This window comes from Anser cygnoides, chromosome 2 (assembly GCF_040182565.1).
Source record: "Anser cygnoides isolate HZ-2024a breed goose chromosome 2, Taihu_goose_T2T_genome, whole genome shotgun sequence".
NCBI classification, from domain to species: Eukaryota; Metazoa; Chordata; class Aves; order Anseriformes; family Anatidae; genus Anser; species Anser cygnoides.
The window spans coordinates 73,860,129-73,880,816 of record NC_089874.1 but is presented as its reverse complement, the minus strand read 5'-3'; the positions used below and the strand labels follow the sequence as shown (position 1 = coordinate 73,880,816).

At 39.9% G+C, this 20,688-nt stretch overlaps 1 protein-coding gene across 1 annotated transcript in view; it reads left to right on the top strand.

Annotated features, from left to right (window-relative positions):
* ANKH (ANKH inorganic pyrophosphate transport regulator) overlaps positions 1-20,260 on the top strand; it is a 108,955-nt gene extending 88,695 nt beyond the window's left edge. Inside the window, exons 9-12 of the mRNA XM_048072119.2 lie at positions 7,095-7,224; positions 8,069-8,192; positions 8,816-8,915; positions 10,213-20,260. Of these exons, the coding sequence (XP_047928076.2) occupies positions 7,095-7,224; positions 8,069-8,192; positions 8,816-8,915; positions 10,213-10,329 (471 nt within the window). The 3' untranslated portion in view covers positions 10,330-20,260. The remainder of the gene's footprint in view (positions 1-7,094; positions 7,225-8,068; positions 8,193-8,815; positions 8,916-10,212) is intronic.
* Positions 20,261-20,688: the final 428 nt, after the last annotated feature.

Genomic DNA, 20,688 nt, shown 5'->3' with positions numbered 1-20,688 from the left:
TTGCTCCCAAGCTTAAAGATGAATGAAGGGAAATGTACATCAGAATCATGTTTTGCTGCCACCTGCAACTTCCAGTGTGATAAAAAGCAGCCAAAAGTTTAAGCCATTGCAGAGGCCACTTTGTTCAAAGTTCATCAAAGTTCATTCATTTTTTCCTATCTTCTATTGGTTGTCTTCATCTTACGTCTCTGCATTGCTTTTTTATCAAAGGTTGCAACTGGGCTTTACTACAAGTCATGGCATAATAGAACTGAGGCAGTAAAATCCGCAGGAAGAAATGTCACAGTAAGAACCAGGTCCCTCCCAGAGGACATAACCCCAGCTGCTGACAGTGCCAGTATCTGAAATTCGCTGGGTGACTGGGTTCATTGTCATTATCTCTGATGAGTATACAAAGAAAGGCAATAAAAAACGGGAACAGATTTCCCCCACACTCCCCTGCCTTATTTCATCAATGGCTTAATTACAGCCTCATTATATTGAGGAGATATCACACATCCTATCTAGGATCTTTACACTAAAAAACAAAACAACAAAAAAAACCTTAAATTTTAAGACAAAATCCACATTCTTTTTACTTTACTCTCAACCATTATATGCATGCCAAGGACAGCTTTCAGAATAATGCCATCCATCCAGTGAATTAGTTTGTTTTCACTACTTTTAATTTTGATCTTTGAACTCCCAGATGTTTTTTTTTATCTTCAGGCTGCTGACACAAATATAACAATTTGGAAATGACATATTGGCTGACAATCACTTAAGGTTTTTACCTTTTCAGTGAGGTTTAGTTCCTGCTTCAGTAAAGATCATTTCAGACATGAACAGAAGCATTCCTGCCTGTTCAGGAAGACGTTGGACCACCAGAAGCTGACTTTATAAAATCCTCACGAGCAAGCCAAGGGCCTTGTCCCATCCGTGGTACCGCAGAGAGCTTTTGTTCTGCAACAAAGGATTTCTGTTTGGTTCAGTGAAGTGGAGACTGATGTCTTCTTCATGATTGTTCAGGTTTCACACAAAGAGTCTATTCTGCATGAATGGCTGGAGCAAGCAGAAAAGGAAGGGTCAAAAATTGTTTCTGCAGCATGTTTCTGCTCAAGCATTGTAATCATGATAGGAAGCAGCAAGTGCTGCAGAAAATTTAGGACAGAAGAAAATGGCTAAGTTGTGTCAAAAAATATTCAGAGAGCCTAGGAATCTGCCAGCTTTGGTTTGTTCAAGCTTTCTTAAAGCATTGCTATGCCTGGTAAATTATTCTGTATTCTGTAAAAACTACATTAGGATTCAACAAGCCAATACAACGACTATCTTAAAGTCTGTAGTGACCCAACGCTGCATGAAAAATACCACCCAAGCATTTTCAGCAGCAGTTGGTGGGGAAGTACAGGTGTCATCATCTTAATGCTGTCAGAGGACTGGTGGATTTTGCAGCTGCTGGACCTAGCTTTATTTCTGAAGAATGATGTGCTTCGTCACTCTGAATTATAAAAACAGTTGGGGAAGGCAGGGGTAGACTTAAATCTGTAGAAAACTTTTATTTCCAGGGGTCGATGTGAAGTTACAGTTTTCCTGCAGACAGGCTCTGGTTTCTTTTGCTCCCCCTGCTGCTTGGCAAATTTTATGACAGCTGATTTCTGCTTTACAACACCCTTCACAGAAAACAAAGTTCACAGAAAACTATGCTGACCTGTGTGTACCTGAGGGGTAATTGCTATAAGAGAATGTCTTTGTGATTCAAGTCATTACCATTCTGATAAACAGCTTTCAAATATGTCTGCGGTGTGACATTTCTACTGCGCGCAGATCTGAGGTTTTTTGATTCATAGGATCACAGGATTAGTCATGTTGGAAAGCCCTCAGGCGTTCATCCAGCCCAGCCTCTGGCTCAAAGCGGGGCAGCTGTGAGGTCAGGGCAGGTCTTCCTTCGAGCTGTACCCAGTCAGGTCTTGAAAACTTTACTGAAGAAAAGGACCGACCCCTCCAGTCCACTTCAGAATTAAAAGACACGTGAACATATCACCGTGCTATATCCCAACAGCTTGTTTTACAAGGAGAAGCTTAATCACCTCCCTCTGGATTGATCAAACTTTCTTTTTCCTAAAAAAAAAAATCAAAAAAATCCTCAAAACTGTAGGGGCTGGGTGAAATCTGCTTTCTAACATGATGTACAGCCCATATAGGATAGGATTCTGCAGGTCTGTTCTGTTACTAGCCCAGGTTTGGTATGCAACAAGCTTCCGTAGCAAGCCAGCGACGTTGGCGTCTGCTTTTGTACCATACACAGAAATTCCTGCACAATTTCCAAAGAATTTGATGGTGGCTTATAGCTATGTGCTTGAAAAACAAGTCTCTTAAAGCAGGAGGCTTTACCCACTTGATTATTTTCATCTTAAACTCACTCGTGATTTCCTGTCAACAGGGAATAATGTCTTTATGATGAAATATTTTTTTTTGACCACAGTAAAACATGAAAACCTTTATAAACCTTTATTTGTAAATTGATAAGTGGATGGGTTTCGTTTTTCTTTGTAAGAATCTCGTTGAACATTTTTCATGTTGTTCAACTACCTGAGAGACTGCCTAGTGGAATGAGTGCTTCAGGAGGTATTACGAAATTGTATTCTGTTGCATAGCTATATTCAACATGAAAACACATTCCAACTTTCCAACATTCCAAGTTTGAAAGTGGGTGTGACTATAATTAACAGTAACTATTGCCATTGCTTCAATACTAGTAGTTAGTTTTTTTTTAATTGTCCATGATAAATATACAGAAGAAGAGTACTATTTTCTGTAATATTAAGATGCTAGAGTGATACGGCCTCTGTAAGGAGATACAATTATAGAAGTTCTGTTTGTGTGAGAAAGGCAGAGGCCATGGAGATAATTTAGTAGTTCAGGAGATCAGACTATGTAAGACTCTGGGTACCTTTTAGATCTGTTTATTGCACACTTCAAAAGTCAAAACACATGTGGCATTCTTCCATATTAATATAGTTGATAAATTTAACTAATATTGTTCCAAAAAAATCTAAGGTGCAATTCAAAACTGAAATGCATAATAAGGTGTGAAGTATATTTATTCTGCCCTCACTGGGTGTCTCATACCATAAAGGGGCATGAGAGGTCATGAGCAAGGTTTGGGTTAAATTCCTTAAGATGCAATCTTCAAAATATATGTAGAACAATATTTGGACAGTTAAACACCTTCCTCTGACAGCCACACTTCTGCAAACATCTGAAGTTCAAGAAGTGATAGGGATAACAGATTTAACCAGGGATGGAACAGTTAACCTGCAAAACATACTTCTGTGATGAAACACAATTCATTTTTCTACTTCAAAACAACGCTCAGCACATGTTTCCTTTCTCATTCTAGGCTGGTGTATATATAATCCATTTTTAAAAAAAATACCCATTTTAGGTTTCATAGCCTCTTTCTCAGAAACAGTCTTATCAAGTATTTGTCATCAAGCATTGTTTTTTCTAACTAAAGGTTGCACTGAAGCCTACCAGTACTATACTGTTATTCATAGCTCACTGGAATACTCTTATCCTTGTATTCATCAGCGAATGTCCCAAAAGACACACAGCTCTCCACAAGTGCCTAAAAACAAATTAATCTAGCACCCTGCAGATTACTACACACATGGCAATCGCCTGTATTAACATAACGTATTATCACGCATTATGCAGTGGGTCTCTGAGGTTTAGTAGTCCCTGTAAGCAACCAGAATGAACGGAAATAGCTTCCAGGAGATGTAGGACCTCTGAAAAGGCCAAACGCTGGTAGCTCTTGAAAACCAGAGAACTTGTACATACAGCATCTGACAGAGTCTCATAAACAGTCTTCTGTCAGTCATTTATGCAAGTCAAATACATGTAGCATGCTTAAGAAGAGGTTAAAGATAAGTTTGGGCACTAGCAGCATTGTACTTTCCCTGCTGCAATAAGGATTCTGTGCATTCCGTCAGGCTTGTTGACAGCAGAAGTTTTGATGTGTCATCTTTCAGTATGCCTGGACCATGATTTTGCTAGCTGAGAAGAGCAAGGTTCCACATGGGAGTAAGCAGAGGTACCTAATGAGATTGTCTAAGGCATTAGCGACAAGAGTTTCATTTTTCGTTTGCTTGTCTTTTTAAATGCACAATTAGATTGCAAAAAAAAATCACCAATATTAGATATTCTGTATATACAACATAACGCTGCATGGGATAAAGGTACATCACTGCTGTCAAATGTACTTCTGGAAATACCTTGCCTAAGTAAGGAATGTCTAAAGCTGTAGCTGCCAGCAGCTCAGACCATACTCTGAAGGAAGGAAATCTCCTATTCTGATCTTTCCCCACTCTTTGTGCCCTTTCCTTAGGCATCCCCCAGCAACATTTAGCCATGAGGACAGTACTAATCTAGATGGAGCTTTGATCTCATCTAGAACAGCTGTACTGACTCTCATGCAGCTCTAAGCTGACATATTTAATCAAGTCTTTCAAATTTCACTGCCCTAGATCAGTTAAAGACACATTACCCAATAGCACAACCCTTCAGATTGGTTCAAATGATTAAAACCTTTCCAGAAATACTTAGACTAATGTTCATATAGAGATAATGCTGTAATAAATACTGCCATGTGTACTCAGAGCTGCATATTCTCTATAGTGTTCTACGCTCCTGCATGTATCTTTTTCCTATACTTTTGAAGTGCTTGTCACTTCTTAGTTGAAGGCCTGTTTAAATGATAAAAGGCTTTAATATCATCCTTTACTCATACCAGAAGAGAAAAAAAAAATGAAGTCAGTTCCATTGCAACAATTCCACAAGAAAAATCCTTACTCCCAAAGAATTAAAATGTTCAGCTGCAAAGTTCCTAAGTACAACATTCATTACTGTACATAGGCATTGTAGTCGACTGCAATCACAACCTGAAGCTGCAGGGTGTAAATATGCATGTTGCTAGTCTGTGCCAAAGCTCTTACTGTTTTATTTTCACCTCTTGATTAGATTAAATGAAGCTATAAATGTAACCTTACCCAAGCCTATTTATTCTATTTTTAACTTTGCAGACATACACAGAGAGACATAAGGGGGGTGGGGGTGGGGAGAAGGAGGTAACCAGAATGTTTACCTAGAAGAAAGATGGGAGAAATACAGGGTGTAAATCTGTTCCCTAAAGTCTTTCCTGATCTGAGCCTCAAGGAGTTATAACTGCTTCCTCCAGTAGATCCCATCCCCAATTGGATGGGCCACACTGTTTCACTGACTGCTTGCATCATTTATTATATTGCTATCTTCTCCACTTCCCTTTCTGAGAACTGTTTACCAAGATAATCACAACACCCAGTATCACAAAAAGCTATGACCCCATCCTACTTTAGTCTATCTTGTCTGTAGACAAATCAGTAGCCAAAATACCTTGCCTACTCTGTATGTTTAGTTTTACTGTTTACCTGAAGTAGGGGTTAGTTTTTTGCACTACATTTTGAATGTCTTTGATATGATACAGAAACTTCCCAGACTGCAAGCATTCTAGAAAAAAATTGCAGGTTTTCCATAATACACAGCATTAATTTATTTTCTTGAAGCTTTGTTGTCTGCTGGTAATGAGGAAATCATGTGCTCTTAAGATGACATAGAGAAATCTCTTAGCAAAATGAAATTAGCCATCAACATTAAAACCAAAAGATGGAAGCATGCTGAGATATAAGTAGGATGCCCTCCTGCTACCTTAGCTCACCTCCTGAAACTGCTTGTTCTTGAGGCTAGCAATCACCATGGTCTTTACCCACCAGCTGCTGTGTTAGAAGTGCTCTTTGAAGCCATTTATCAGCAGTGACTCTGCTGACTGGGGGTGGGACTGTATTTTGCAACAGCTGAGGAGGGATGCCTGCATACCAGCTGGGTGTAAGTCATTACCCCTGATTGGCAAATTGGCGTTCCTTCTGTCTCAGTTGGCTGCAGATTGAATCTGTTCCTGTAAAGGCCAGAAACAAGCTTTAACTTCAAAGAAAACAGGATGGAGAGTAATGCTTTTGGTCACTTGTTTTCTGGTCTAACCATGCGTACTGTTTCACATAGCTGTTTGAAGAAGGAAAAACTGCTGTATTTGCCATTTGCTAGAAGTGGACAAACTTAGCTGTTAGCATAAATGTATGGATTCTTGCAGTGGTAGTAACCACACTGCTTGGTAGGTTGCTAATGGCATAGGATAGTACAAGCAGCATAAAGGTCTTCGTTTTCATGAAAACAGCAAATTACAGTTGAAGAGTGGACATACTTATATCTTTTTTTTTTTTATTGGACTTTGTAAATAGATTTGACAAAATATTCCCTGTATGGTAGCTTGTGTAAATGACTGCAATCTGCCTTATGATGTCTATGGCAGTGAAAGAATTTGCTCTGCCCTATACAGTTACTTTTTAATAATTGGATCCTCAACCATACAACCTTCTCTGCTCTGGAGTATTCCCTGTGCTTCAGTTGTGTTCTCTACCAGTAGTTTGGCAGGGGGAGAGAAATGCTGACTGAAGAAAAAAAAAATTTGCTCAGCTCATTTGCCTTCTACTCTTACTTCTTCCACATACTGTTTGCTGGGTAGGTGAGGGAAGTACTCTGCAATATGGCTTCAATCAAGTAAAATGAAAATAAGAATTGTTTCCTATCCTAAGAAATAGGGAAGAAAGCTAAATACTGTTTTGGCAGGAAGATGAAGTGTTTTGTTCACTGCATAGGCTGGCAGAATGGGAGACCTCCCACAGGTCGCTCCGTGACAGACCTTGAGAAACTTCTGTGGCCTGGATACTTGTAGGCTAGAGAGAACAATCTCTGGCATACAACCAAAGAACAGGAGTGAAATACCAGCTGTCGTGGAGGTGGTAGGATTTCAAAGACCAGCTTTAAAAGCCATCTGAAAATGTATGGTTGTGACACCTGGACAGTGAGAAAAGAGCTGGATAGTATGATATATTTTTGATTGATCTGAGATAATAATCTGTTTTCCACTCTTTATTGAGAACAATAAAGTTAGTTGGTTGTAAGTTTTGTAAGGTTCAGCACCCTCAATTTCTTAATTTTGTTCTTCTGGCTCTCCTTCCTAGCTCTGTTTTGTGATGTTTTGGACACCAAACGTGTCAGAGAAGATTTTAGTTGACATAATTGGAGTAGACTTCGCTTTTGCAGAGCTGTGTGTTGTCCCTTTGCGCATCTTCTCCTTCTTTCCAGTTCCAGGTAAGAACAAGAAAACAAAAACTCTTTAACCTAAGAGCTAATCCAACTTTGAGGTGTGGTCATAGGATCTGCCTTGGCTGTAAATGTAAGAGTGGCTAAGTGCATACCCAGCATACATAATAAGAACCATTTTCATCAAAGTCGGTGTAGGCCAAGACTATTTCCATCAGTAGTCATGGTACAAAGGTTGCAGTAAGAGCAGTCTGTTGTTAGGCAGACTTCTGACTGTCCAAAATAAAACCTGAATTCTGTGTATTGTAGTTGACCAAGAACACACACATCAACAGCATTGTGCTGTAGCACGTATGAGCACCTATGGTTCTGCTACCAAGGCTGTGATTAACTTCAGTACTGCACAGTAACATCGCCTCCAGCAGTCTCCCCTTCAGCTGCCAGTCTGAGTGACACTTCCAGATACCATCACAGCATAAACAGAATAAAAGTAAATGCCCCTATTCAGGAGAGAGACAAGCTTGGCAGCAGTGTTCAAAATGTATCCCCTCAAAAAATTTCTAACTGCTGTAAACAAATGCTACTTGATGTAGTGTAGCATAGATCAAAATGGACTGCCTAATAAATTGTTTCTAAGGGAATGGCTCCAATGAAGTGTTGCTGTCTATAACTGGCTTTTTTCAAAAATCAGTAAGTTTAAGCAATTTGGACATGAAATCTACTTCGTTTCTAGTAGGGTTTCCCAGTGTGCAGAGTTACAGAAACAAGTTTCACCATGTGTATTTCTGAACAGTACTCTCTGTATGAAAAAACTTTCACATGAGATGACTGACGATTGCTATGCTTGTGTCCCTTTTTCCCCTTCCCCTCCCCTTCCTCTGTTTATGAACAGTGACGGTCAGAGCACACTTGACTGGTTGGCTGATGACTCTAAAGAAGACATTTGTGCTGGCACCCAGCTCAGTGCTGCGGATTATTGTCCTCATCACTAGTCTCATTGTTCTGCCTTACTTGGGGTAAATCTCTCTCCTCTCCATAGAGATGATGGAATTGCTCTTCTCCCTGTTTCCTATCACTTCGTAGCTGAATTTGTCCAACTCAGAACATTTCCCCAAATACTAAGCATAATATAAAGGCTAAACAGTGGCAGTATCTGGAAAAGAAACATCTACAAATTTACAAGTGTTACTTTGCTCTAGGCAGTCAAGATATTGATGTCCCTTTTGAAAAAATGCACAAATGCCAGTGAGGCAAAAATGTGTTCTACGAGAATTTATTTCCATTCTATTAAATGCACTATTAAGAAATCTAATGAAAGAATATCTTGTTTATAAGGTTAAAGAATCCATTCTGTAGCATTCTGTACACTCTGTACACAGACTTCAAATTCTGCGTTCAGCTTTTCTTAGTCCAAAATTTGATTCAGGATATGTTTCTTTTACTAAATAGTGAAGCACATTAAGAAATAAAAAAAGTCCTTTAAAATACTAGTTACTCTCTTTACCAGTGCATTATGTCTTTGAAGGAAATACTTCTAACAACAGCTTAATTCTATACACCAATGGAAATACAATTTTGAATCAGGTGTTGTCACACAATCATGACTAATTTTTTTATTATTTTTTTTGTGCTACCCCAGAGTTCATGGAGCCACTCTTGGAGTAGGATCCCTTCTAGCAGGTTTTGTGGGAGAATCCACCATGGTTGCAATAGCAGCCTGTTACGTCTATCGGAAACAGGTAAGAAGTAGGCTCTGCAGCATCTGGTGAAAGCAGTTGATGGTGGACTTTAGTTCACACTAAAAGTACATTTTTGAAGTGTAACTCCCCAGCATCCGCACTTTCTTTACTGACCACCCTGCACAAGGTGCATAAGAAAACAGAAGACCTTGATCTCTGTCATGATTAGTCTGTTACATTTTTCTTGAGCACCAAAGAGCCTGTATGCTTTGAAAAAGCTATTCTTGGCCTGTGGTTTCACACCATGTATTTGTTTAGACTGACCTTCTGATTGTTTGTTACAGCGGTAGCTCAAAGAGTGTTTCTGGCAAGGGACATTGTGCTTAATTTTTTGCAGGCAGTACTTGTAATTGCTGTGCCAACCTAATTTATTTCCTTACTGGAATTAGTATGTTACTGACACCATCATCTCAACAGCCAATGTGACAGTGGCAAAGCCAATTAGTAGCTGTACGGCTCAACTTGTTTTCACCTAAAGTGGCAATAAGTGGGCAGCATTTGAGAGCTGCAAACCAGGTGTTGTGTAGACACCTCTGAAACTTTGAAATCCTGATATGCCCAACTCTGCTGAATCAGTAATACCTGTGGAGTTTATTTTGTCAGTTTTACAAGTGTTTTCTGTAAGACTAGTCAGCCTGCTGAAGAATGTATAATAAGGAACAGATGCTTCAATTTGTTTTGTAGCGGGACTAAATACCTCGTAGCTTTACTAATCCAGGACATCCTGGATGAATCATAGGACTCTTGAATGCCCTCCCATTCCTGCTATCCAAAAATATTCTAATATTATTAGGCTTTGGTGGGGTGGGGACTCGCAGCGGATCCAGCAATACCAAGAAGAGCCAGAATGCTCACATCTTGAAAAATTCCTGAAGTTTGACATTTTAAAAATTAAGATGCCACCTCTCTCTTTCCTGCTAAAGCAACTTATCTTCTCTGATATTTTGTTTGCTTTCCTTTTTTTGTAATAAAAAGTCTGTGATGTAAAAGATTCCAGATGCTTTCTTCCCTCCAGTCACACTGAAGCCTGTCTTGGATGTCACTTAGCGTAAGAAGTGCCTCCTTTATTGCATTACTGTTAGAAAGGAGAAAGCTGAGCCCCAGAAAGGTTATGGAAACCTAAGTTAAGACAACTTGTTAGTGACAAACCGGGAATATGACACAAGTGTTCTAGCTGTTCATAGTATACTCTAAAAAATACATTATTCCTACCTTGCTTCTCCTGGTGCCCAAAGTTTGTAAGACTGTGTTCACAAACAACGTATTTGTATGTTTATGCATGGTTGTTTCAATCTAGAAAAAGAAGCGGAATGAGAATGAAACAGCTGCAGAAGGCGAAGACTCTGCTATGACCGACATGCCTCACACGGAGGAAATGACAGACATCGTAGAAATGAGAGAAGAGAATGAATAATAAAGGGGATGCAATTGTTCTCTACAGGGACGATTGGAGTGATACTTCAGCATCTTGTCGTCTCTCATACTTTTTTGTTTGTTTGTTTTTATTTTTGTAATAAAGAGGCCTTGATTTAAAAGGTTTCAGATAAATTCTCTAGCATACTGAGTATGCTCACACTGATGAGGGACCTAAAAAGAGGTCTTTGCTTTTTCTTTTTCAATTGAATTTGTTTTTTCACTCCATGCAGACATAAAAGGTATAATTGCATCGCTGTAGAGTCTTCCTTACTTATGCATCCACCTTCTCTGGACAATCTGCATTTGTCAACCAAAGCCCTGCTGTGTGTGTATGCGTGCGCATGTGTGCACGCACGTGAGTGCCACTGGCTCAGTGCTACTGCCATAATCCTACTCCCTCCCCTTTCTTTTTCCTTCCTTTTCTTCATGAGAAATGTTAAGGAAAAGAAGTTTGGAATACAGAGCTTTATTTTACTTGCTTGAAAATGACTTTGCTACATAAACTAATATACTATGGTGAACTATATCTTTTGTTTGGCCTCGTCACTAGAGCTTATACTGCACAGGGTACAACACAGGGAGGAACGTGTAAGTCTCCACATGGAAAGCGGAGAAAAACAAGTTCCTCTCTCCTGTTAAGAGTGTGTGGTTGTGTATATACACACACAGATACATAAACAGAGACATACATATATATATTTATATATATATGCATACAATAAATAAAATACACACAGGACAAGAACTCTATTTAGCTTTCATTCCATCTGAAAGATAGGAATCTGTTGAAAAATGTAAACTATAATTCAGAATCTTCTTGAATAGTTAAGCACCATGTTATATAGGTTTCTTTAGGGAAAAAAAAACAAACACAACATGCACTTTCCTCTTGTGAAGAGGGTAATAGCAAATTATAGAATTTGACTGTATTTGAATAAAAAAAATAAAAATTGACAAGCTTTACCAAAGTTCTTGTCCACTGATTTAACTTTAATTTTTAAAGGATGATTTACTCTAGACTTATTTCTGGTGCCTATATATTAACAAAACAAACTAACTAACTAAAAAAAAACAGATAACTTATGCAGGATACCATGGTATATTGCATTACTACACATAGTTCCATGAAGTTCTTTATTTGGTGATGTACACATGCTCACATACATGTATATATATAAATATATATATACACACATATGTATGTTTTGCTATGATGTATTTACCTATGCAGTAGATCAAAATCAGTATGGTGAAGCTCAAGTACTGATGATCCTCCAAGTCCTTAATTAGGGACCATGATCACTTGTTAGCTCTCAATACAGCAGTGTCATTGAAGTGAAAGCTGCTCAAACCAGCAAGTGCTGCACTTTGCAAACAAGGCAGGCACTGTGCGGTATAATTGGGCCTTAAATAAGAGAGCGTGAGGTTGGATGGTCAGTCTGTGTCAGGTGGAAGTGAAGCCTATGTAAGAGGTTACTGAACTAGAGATGGTTTGGGTGCCACCAATGATGGCTGCAGGAGCAGTTTGTATTCCTCTGCTGGTTTGTGTTTGGCTGCGGGGCAGCATTCCTGCTACCAGTTTGTAGTAGCTTGGGTTCTTTCAGCTGTAACCATGCCTGAGTTTGGATACCGTTATCCTACATACTATATCTGCAAATCAGTTAATTTAAACTTTATTAAGTAAAAGTATATTTTTCTAAGTTGTGGGAATGATTATTTAATTGTGGACAACTTCAGTTTCTGGATTATTTGCCAGGTACTCCCAGCACTCAGAGAACTGATCAGAACTAGACATTACTTTCAATGTTGTATCAATATATGTGTATATATACATACACATGTGTATAAATATATATATTGTATATTATGTACATTTATTTTAAGCTAGAATACATTTCCTATTTTTCCAAGTTCAGCTAAAAATGTCTCTAAAACACTACAGAGTTGGATAGTAACCAGGTATGGCTATAATGAAAGGCATTGTATCAATGAGCTTTATTTTAAACATTTCTACTGATTTTTTACATGCACAAATGTGGTGAGAAAAGACTTAGAAGTGATGACATTGAATGGCAGACTTTAAAAATCAGTTTGTGGTTAATTAGCAGTAGCACTAAGAGGCAAGACTAAACCTAGTAGCCTCACATTTTCTGTGCCGCCACAAGGTTGTTCTCATTGTTTCTTAAAGTTGATTAAACAAACCAACCAAAAAAAAAAAAAAGACAAAAAACCCTCAGACAAATGAACTTTTGCAGTAAGCAGACTGTACACATAAGCATTCATGAATACAGACTCTCAAATGGTCATGTGTATATAACATGTATGTAGACTGTTACAGATCACAATGGCCATTTAATGTCTTCTCTATTTACATAGTTTTGATTCCTCCAGCACATTTGTATCGAAATCCACAACACACAGATTTTCAGGAAGTATCGAGATAAAGCAAGAAATTATTTTTGTGTAATATTTCTTTTGGTACATTACTGAAATTTAAACAGCAGTATTTTTGAAGAGTTCTGAGCATTATAGATGTAGGTTTCAAGGTAATTATTGTACCCAAAAGTAAGAATTTGAGAACAAGTAAGGTGAAACACTGAAACTTGTTTTAGATAGAAAACTGAACAAATATGAAAAAGTAAATTTTTGGTCGTAGAGTACTGAACTAACGGTATTGTAAAAGTCAACTTTTCAATTTTATTTTTTATTTTTTTTATTTTTCAATTAATATTTAATATTCCTGTACTTTGCAAAATAACAAGTGAGTACAGGAGTGGTAGGATTTGGGCAAGGATTCAGGCAGCTACATGAGGATACATGTGTAACATTTACTTCTGTTTCCTGTGTGTTGTGTATTTCTTTACATTGCTCTGTTGGGTTAACCAAATAGGCTGATGTTTCAGCAGCGAGCAGCTCCAAATGGGAACACCATGTCTGAGCAATGCCCACTCTGCGCTGCAGGTGCACGGAGCGCCATGCACCCCAGCAGCAGCTGGCGCTCCCTGTGGGTAACATCTTGAAGGGCTTCGGTGATCTCTCCAGTGGTGGGTTCAGCTGGCTGGCAGGTTGGGAGCTCGGGGGGGGGGGGCCGACGCAGGGCACGTGCCGACTTGCCCAGCTCAGCCAAACCCACCACCGAATGTGCCGGAGCTTTGCCTGTGCGAGCGATGCTGCTAGGCAGGTCCCTGTGAACGTGCTGTCCTCTTTCTGCCCAAAGGGACTGTCCTGAATTATGGTAAAATGGCTTAGCTGGCTCCTTTGGGTACTGCTCCTGGAATTGTTATCTGAGTGATACATTCTGAAATTATAGACACCTGCTAAATTCCTGCTTTGGAGAGCCAGAGCTTGGTCATCTCAGTGAGTTCATCTGGCAGCTTAGCCTATCCAGACTTTCTTGGGAATTTCTGAACTATATAAAAAAAGTGATGATAAAAAGAGGAACAAAGTTGATCTGCATCCCACAGCTTAAATTTTAGACCATGGGAGAACATGCCACACAGCAGGAAGTAAAAGGGACACTGATAAGTTGTGGGTTAATGTTCCTAGGCTCTTAATGCAGACCTAAAATTGTGTTAACTTGTCCGAGTTTTCCTTTTGCAGACCTAGCCGTTGAGAAAACTATTTTCTTTTAACCTCCCCTCTCACACTTACCAAGCTATGGACTTGATGAAACAGGCTCTGCATGTCCTGGCCAGTGCTTGAGGCCACGCGGGTGCATCAGCTGGCTCCCAGGCATCCCCGTCCGTCTTGCACGGCCGCCCGGGGAGAGAGCGCTAAGTTGCCTGCTCCTTAGTTAGAGCTACACTGGGTGAGAAGATTGGGTGAGTAACAGAGAAGTCTTTTGTTTCCTACTCATTTTTGCTGCTAAATATTTCCTTTGACTGGGAGAGATTTATACCTGGCGCTTGCCTGGTTTTTGCCGAATCGCAGCAGACAGACAGACAGCAGCTGGAGACAGAGGGTGAGCTGTTGAATGCAGCGCATTCAGGACAGGCCATGGCGCACGGACAGGAGTCTTTTGATGGGGAGAGCTCCTTTTTTTGTGGGCTGGCGCCTCATGCTTAAAAAGAAGGGTGAAAGGATGCTTTCAGGCCAGGGCGCTCAGAGCAGGCACAGCCATGCACTGGGCTGCGAGGCGCGATGCTGTGGGGACTGGGGCATTGAGGGGCATCCTGCACCCCCTGCTGCCTGCAGACGGGTCCTCGGCAAAATGCTGGACAGGGTGGGGACTGGAAAGGCAGCAGCATTGACTCCGTCTCCCACTGGGGTTGTGTGGACCTGGTGCAATTGGCAGGGATTTGAGTGCAGCTGGGTGTTACCTGAGCATAGTTTCAGTAGCCATTAGTGTCTTAGAAAGCCATGCATATATATATGTATATATATATATTATATATATAAGCGTATGTATATGTGTGTATGAGAGTTTTATGCACATATTTTTATTACTGGCTGTATATAGTTTGTTGGAACAAAGATTCAAGCATAAACATCTTAATGAAGGACTAACACTAGGCTGTGTGAAAAACTGCAGTTTCAAGCTACATGAAAGAGTAAACTAAACAACCTTTCAGTAGGCACAATACCAGTAAGATAAAGCAGGATTTCAGTCAGTAAGCTGAAATTGGAAAGAAGGGGGAAACATGGAAAAGCTTATGGATATGGTATATCCAGCCTAAAGACAACAGCATGGTGTGGAACACAATCAGAGAGCAGAAAATAGCAGAGCAGTGACTACTGCCATTTAACTGCACTAGAGAGGAACCGAAGGGTGAGAAGTAATGTGTAAATAAGACACAGCTTTTAAGTATTTTGGTTTCTGAGAGTGGAGGAGTCCTCAGTGGAGTATGAAAACATCTTAGAAGATTATTCAAGCAGAAATAAACCAATATGCAGATTTTATGACATGCAAAGAGGAGGCTTTACACTGCTTACTGGATCTGAGTAACTGGCAGTAAGTGGGCAACTGGGCAGATGTCACACAAACATTGGTTAAACAAAGAGAAAATCATCACAGTTTTGGTGTTTGGTAGTTCCCAAATACCAGCCTAACTATACGTATGTGCAGAATACCGTATTTGCAAGCCACAGTAAGGTCCCTCAAGCAGTGCCAGGGCAGGCAGGCACTTTTTGGCCTCCTGCTGGGTGCTCGCAGGAGGGTGGCCTCCGTGCTTGCTCTGCAAATGTGCAGCAGCACACTTTATGGGACTGCCTGCTGGTGCAGCCTCATGATACAAGGCACGTACGTTAGTTAGCTCAGCAACAAGCTCAGGCCAAGCGTGGGCTTGACCTACAAGAGTGTGGCAGAGCAGAGGGAGGATGCAGGCTGCCTAGGGAGCTGGGGCTTGGGTAATTTGGGGGCAGCTTGTGTGGGTTTACATCAGAGATGCAAGTTCACGTTTCACTGCACAGATCCACTCGTCAGCAAAATCATTGCCAGACTTCTCAATAATTTGCACATTCTGAACAAAAAGGCCAAAGACAAAATACAGGGGCAGAGAGCTGAGCTTTAACCTCAGCTTGGATCACGTACGCAAGCAGACAGGCACTTTTTCTGCTGCTTGTGCAAGTTACTTGTATGGTTAAAGAGGGATCTTGCATCTCAACATGTCATAACCAAGGTATTTGCGCTCAGTCAGTAGAACAAAAAGACTGTGGTGTATTTTTAGGTGCTTTTTTGTCTTTGCAACCTTGAGGGGAAAATTTTCCTTGGCATTACCAAACATTGTCACCGCTCATATCAAATTGTTAGTTTTACCACATCATTTTTTTCTCTCATTCCCAGTTCAGCATCTTCAGACTTTTCCTTATTTCTTTCTGAAGGCTCCTGCTAGGTTTATTTTGCCTATTGGTGTTTTGAGAAGAAATATGTAATCTTCATGCTGAATGTCAAGTAATGCAGTGATTAAAAAGTAGCTTAAAACAAAACTTTGTTGATGAACTGTTTTTTCATTTGCTAAGCTGAAAAGGAGAGTCAAGAAACAGAAGGAATTGGGGGTGGTCTTTATTTAAAATCAAGAATTAACAGAATTAATTCAAGTTCACTACTTAACTTAGGCCACTTTTTGTCCTCCTAATGATTTCATAGCACCAGGATCCCAACTCTTACAGCTAAGCTAGCACTGCAGCCTGCAATAGTTTGAAGCAATGGCAAGTGTAAGACTTAATGTATTTCAAACCTAAAAATATAGCCTGATGAGTTGGAGAGACCAATTAACAGAGACACTCTATTAAGTTTAAAATTCAGCTGGACTTGAGCAACCTGATCCAGTGTCTAAAATGACCCTGCCTTGGGGTTAGATAGAGGACTACCTGCCATTGCCTTCTGATCTAATTTGTTCCCCTGGTTCAGTTAGGAACCTAGGAATGTCCCTTCATCTTAAGGGACTTGAGACTCCTTTTTTTTTTTATTAGGGTTTCAGTTCAGGGCTGAGAAATTGTGCCCACTAGAGCTCTACAATGCAGATACATAAGCCAAAATCTGAGCTTCACAGATTCTTTTGCAGATGACAAAACTTTCATATTGTAGAGCCAGCTTTAAAGTACCCTCCTACCCTGTGGGAGCCCACAGTGAGGGCAGAGCAAAAATAAGCTATTGTATATGCAGACAAAATATTTGAGTACTGCACTGCACTTTTAACTCTCTAAGTACAAAAGCCTGAAACCAGCAAGCAGCTGCATATATCATGTTTCCTGCTATCCCTCTTTTCATGTGCATCATTCAGCGCAACAGAAAAAGCTATCCCTTCTGGTAACTCCCCTTTGTAATCAAGGTAATGCAGAGTAAATACTTAAATACTACAAATGAGAGCATATAAATCCCTTCTTAAGAAAGGATGTATTTTAAAATTGAAGCAACAGCTTTATCCATAATTCAGCAAAAACACAAGAGAGAAACAAAAACAAAACAAAAATTGAAAAAAAAAATGCATTCCCTTTTAATGAATATACTGCCTGGGTGGAAAGCAGTATGTGTACACACACAGAAAACAGCAGAGCGTGATCTTTTTAGTTTGCTCTCCAAGACGGCACTAATGTAACTCTGTAATGTAACTTTTGTGCCCTATTACAATAAATGAAAAGTTCTTCCTAAATTGTAATGAAACAATTAGTATGCTAGAGGCAGTAAGGTTGCTAATTACTTAGATTAGCTGATTTTATCCACAGATCTTGCAAATGCCTCAAAATTGCAAAAGCTCCTAAAAGCTGAAGGTGCATATGCATTTTTGTAGGTGACGTGAACAAGCTTTTCTAAATAAACCTGATCACTATTAAAATAACACAGTTTGAAGTGCGCTTCACCTACTTTAGGTTTAATAAAAATCTACATGCAAAACTCTGTATACTATTACAAAGCAAATGCACAAGGGGGGGACTCAGCCTGTGCTTTTAAACTGAACAGTATCTCCCACCGCCACCATAAAGGCAGTCAAGCTTAGATCGTGTCAAGTTTTGATCATTCAGAACATAGGCCTCACTGTTCTGATATTTTAGATCAGCTTTTGGTGTTGCTGCCTCCACCTTTTTTCTTGAAGCCAAGAGCCTACAGCGGGTTTTTGGTAGGAGACACAGGCATGGCTGGAGGACCTCAGAGCTTGCCTGACAAGTGGGAGGGTGACCTAAGGCAGGAGGCACAAAGCTCCTTTAGAAAGATGCTCTTGGATGGGTTGTCGTTCCACCATTACGACTGAGCTGGCAGCAGCGATCCTCCTTAGAGCTGGCTCTTCCAAGGGGGAAAAAATGGACCTTGCCTGTTGTTGATGGACGTGGAGCTGGGACTGAAGCCAGTGTAAGATCCCCCAGTGCTGCTTTTGTTATTTGTGCTGTGATGCTGGCAGAGCATCTTAATGCCATGAGCGGCAGAAATCCACACTGGAGACCAGGGGCTCTATTCGGCTTGGTGGGACAGATGAAATGCGTTTTAACAGTGCTTGGGCAGCACAGCCTAGCAGCCTTCCTAAGCTTTGAGAAACTCTTGTTTCGGGATCTATATTGGACAGGAAGTTTCTGGAAGTGCCCGAGGAGGAGCATAAGTGAGTGAGTGAGTATGGAGGAATGAATGACAGAGCCCATGTAAGTGGAGAGAGATGGCTGCTAACGAATGACTGAGATGTCTTTTTGAAGCACCACACACTTGGCATTATCCTGCAAGGACCATACTAGTGGGCAGCCAGAACTGTGACTCCTTCATTTGTCATCTTCACTGAAAAGTTCACTCACCTTTAAAGTTTCCCAGGCAGCATTGCTGGTGCTAGATAGAACTGAACTTCATAGTGCTAGGAACACAAAAGACTTTGTCACACCTTTTGCAGTGAAGAAAGAAGAAAGCTTCATGCATCCTACTCTTCATCGTCACGTATTTGAGCAGGGCAAGCCACAAGGTCACTCCAGAAAGAAACTCTAAAGCTGAGCAAAACCAAAAGGGCAGAGCAGAAGATGAGAATTATTTTGTCTTCACAGCAGGGAATCATCTTGGAGGAGAGCCAAATTGAATAGAAGCACCCACTAGAAAGTATCTCAGAGGAGGTGCAGTTTCAGAACAGAGGCTCAAGATGGCTTTGACCACATCGTGTGAGGTTGAAGACTGCATCAGTTGTAAAGTAATAATAACAAGGATAACAGGTTCTCCCGTCTCCAAGACATGCTCTAAGGATAGGATTTATTAATGCTTGTGAAAAATGCTTGGATACTGCAGGGAACAGAGCCACATAAATGCCTATTAAACTGATACTTGCATGTTCTAATTGTGCCTTTGGGTTCTCTAAAATTGACTTGTTTTTGGTTTCACGGAAATACTTCAAAAATTGGGAGTAGGGAGCAGTGTCTTGAAGCAGCATCCTAAAAAAGGGCAGCACAACATCTGAAGACCTTTGCTGAGGCAAGAAGGGGAGAATGTCTGGGGGCCTCGTGCTTTTCCCCACCAGACCCTAGACGCCCTGGCCTGCAGTATTCTGTAGGACAAAGTTTTGTTCTGTTCTCAGCAGGTTTGCAACTTAGAAAGAGGCAAGAGTACTAGCTGGCCATCTTTTAGGGAATGCTGTATTTGCACTGGGATTAAGGCTGACTTTCCATAAAGAAAAAGCTTTTCCTTTTCCTTTTCCTTTTTTTTTCTTTTTGTTTTCTTTTTTCTTTTTTTCTTTTCTTTTTTCTTTTTTTCTTTTTTTCTTTTTCTTTTTCTTTGTCTTTTTCTTTTCCTTTTTCTTTTTCTTTGTCTTTTTCTTTTTCTTCTTTTCCTTTTTTTTTTCTTTTTCAGTTTGTTTTTATAATTTGAAGGTAAACCTGAGAACTAGGCAGATGGATGTTCCACCTTAGAGGTATCGCGTGCTTTTCATTTCTTTCCAAATATCTTTCACTATCAGATTCAGATTCTTTCAGTGTCTTTCAGGATAAAGCAGTCTTTATACAAAACAGCGTTCCTAACAGCAATCCTTGACTATTTAAACAAGTCAATTTTCCAAGGACTGTATGTGTCAAATCAGAGCACTATTTGGAACTATAGTACAGGGATCCTAGATTTTAAAAGAAATGTTACCTCATGCATCATTTTCTGTCATACTTATAGAATTCCAACTGATTTCTTTCAAAATAAGCATTGTTTTCTGTAAGTTGTACACCTGCTAAAGCTACCAGTTTGTTTTTTAATGAACATTTACTTTGCTTTAAACATGTGGGTTTTCTGTAAACTCTAAAGAAACCAATGAAGGCAAAAGCTTTGTACATTTTTAAATGACTGCTATGGTCAATGGTATAAAAGTACGTGTTGCATTAAAATTGAGTGCTGTTTATGTATTTAACAGAGATGTATGTTTTTGCATTGTTAAAAAGAATGTCCTATGCTTTCTTTTGGAGGGGGGGGAGAGAGATCTGTGCTCCAATACTGTCCAATAGCTTTCATATTCTAATTACTTTAAGTAAAGTTCTAACAGTTTGCATATGAGTCTGATTGCTTCTGTTATTAATTCTTGCAATCTAACATGGTCTAAAATACTCTTCCCGTGTGGAACAAGCAAAATATACCTCCTGGTGAGAAATTAATTCAACACGCAAGATGTTTTTGAATCACAAGTGTGATGCTGCCAACTGTAAGGTTTTAACTTGAAGTTAATGAAATCCAAGGGTATCCATAAAACAATGCAGGACAAGCTCTTTATTTCTACAAAGCCTCCATGAGTTGCTAATATGGAATTTCACGGTCAGAGAACTTCTTCCACACCAAACCTAAAACTTTTATTATTCCTGTTAAATAGACGCTTAGTACTTAAAGGAGAGCATTCTTCTGATCTGGTCAGGGCAAACTCGGAAGTCATGAGAAGATCCTTCATCCACCCATCTGGCAAGCCCCCAAAGGTGTTCTCACAAA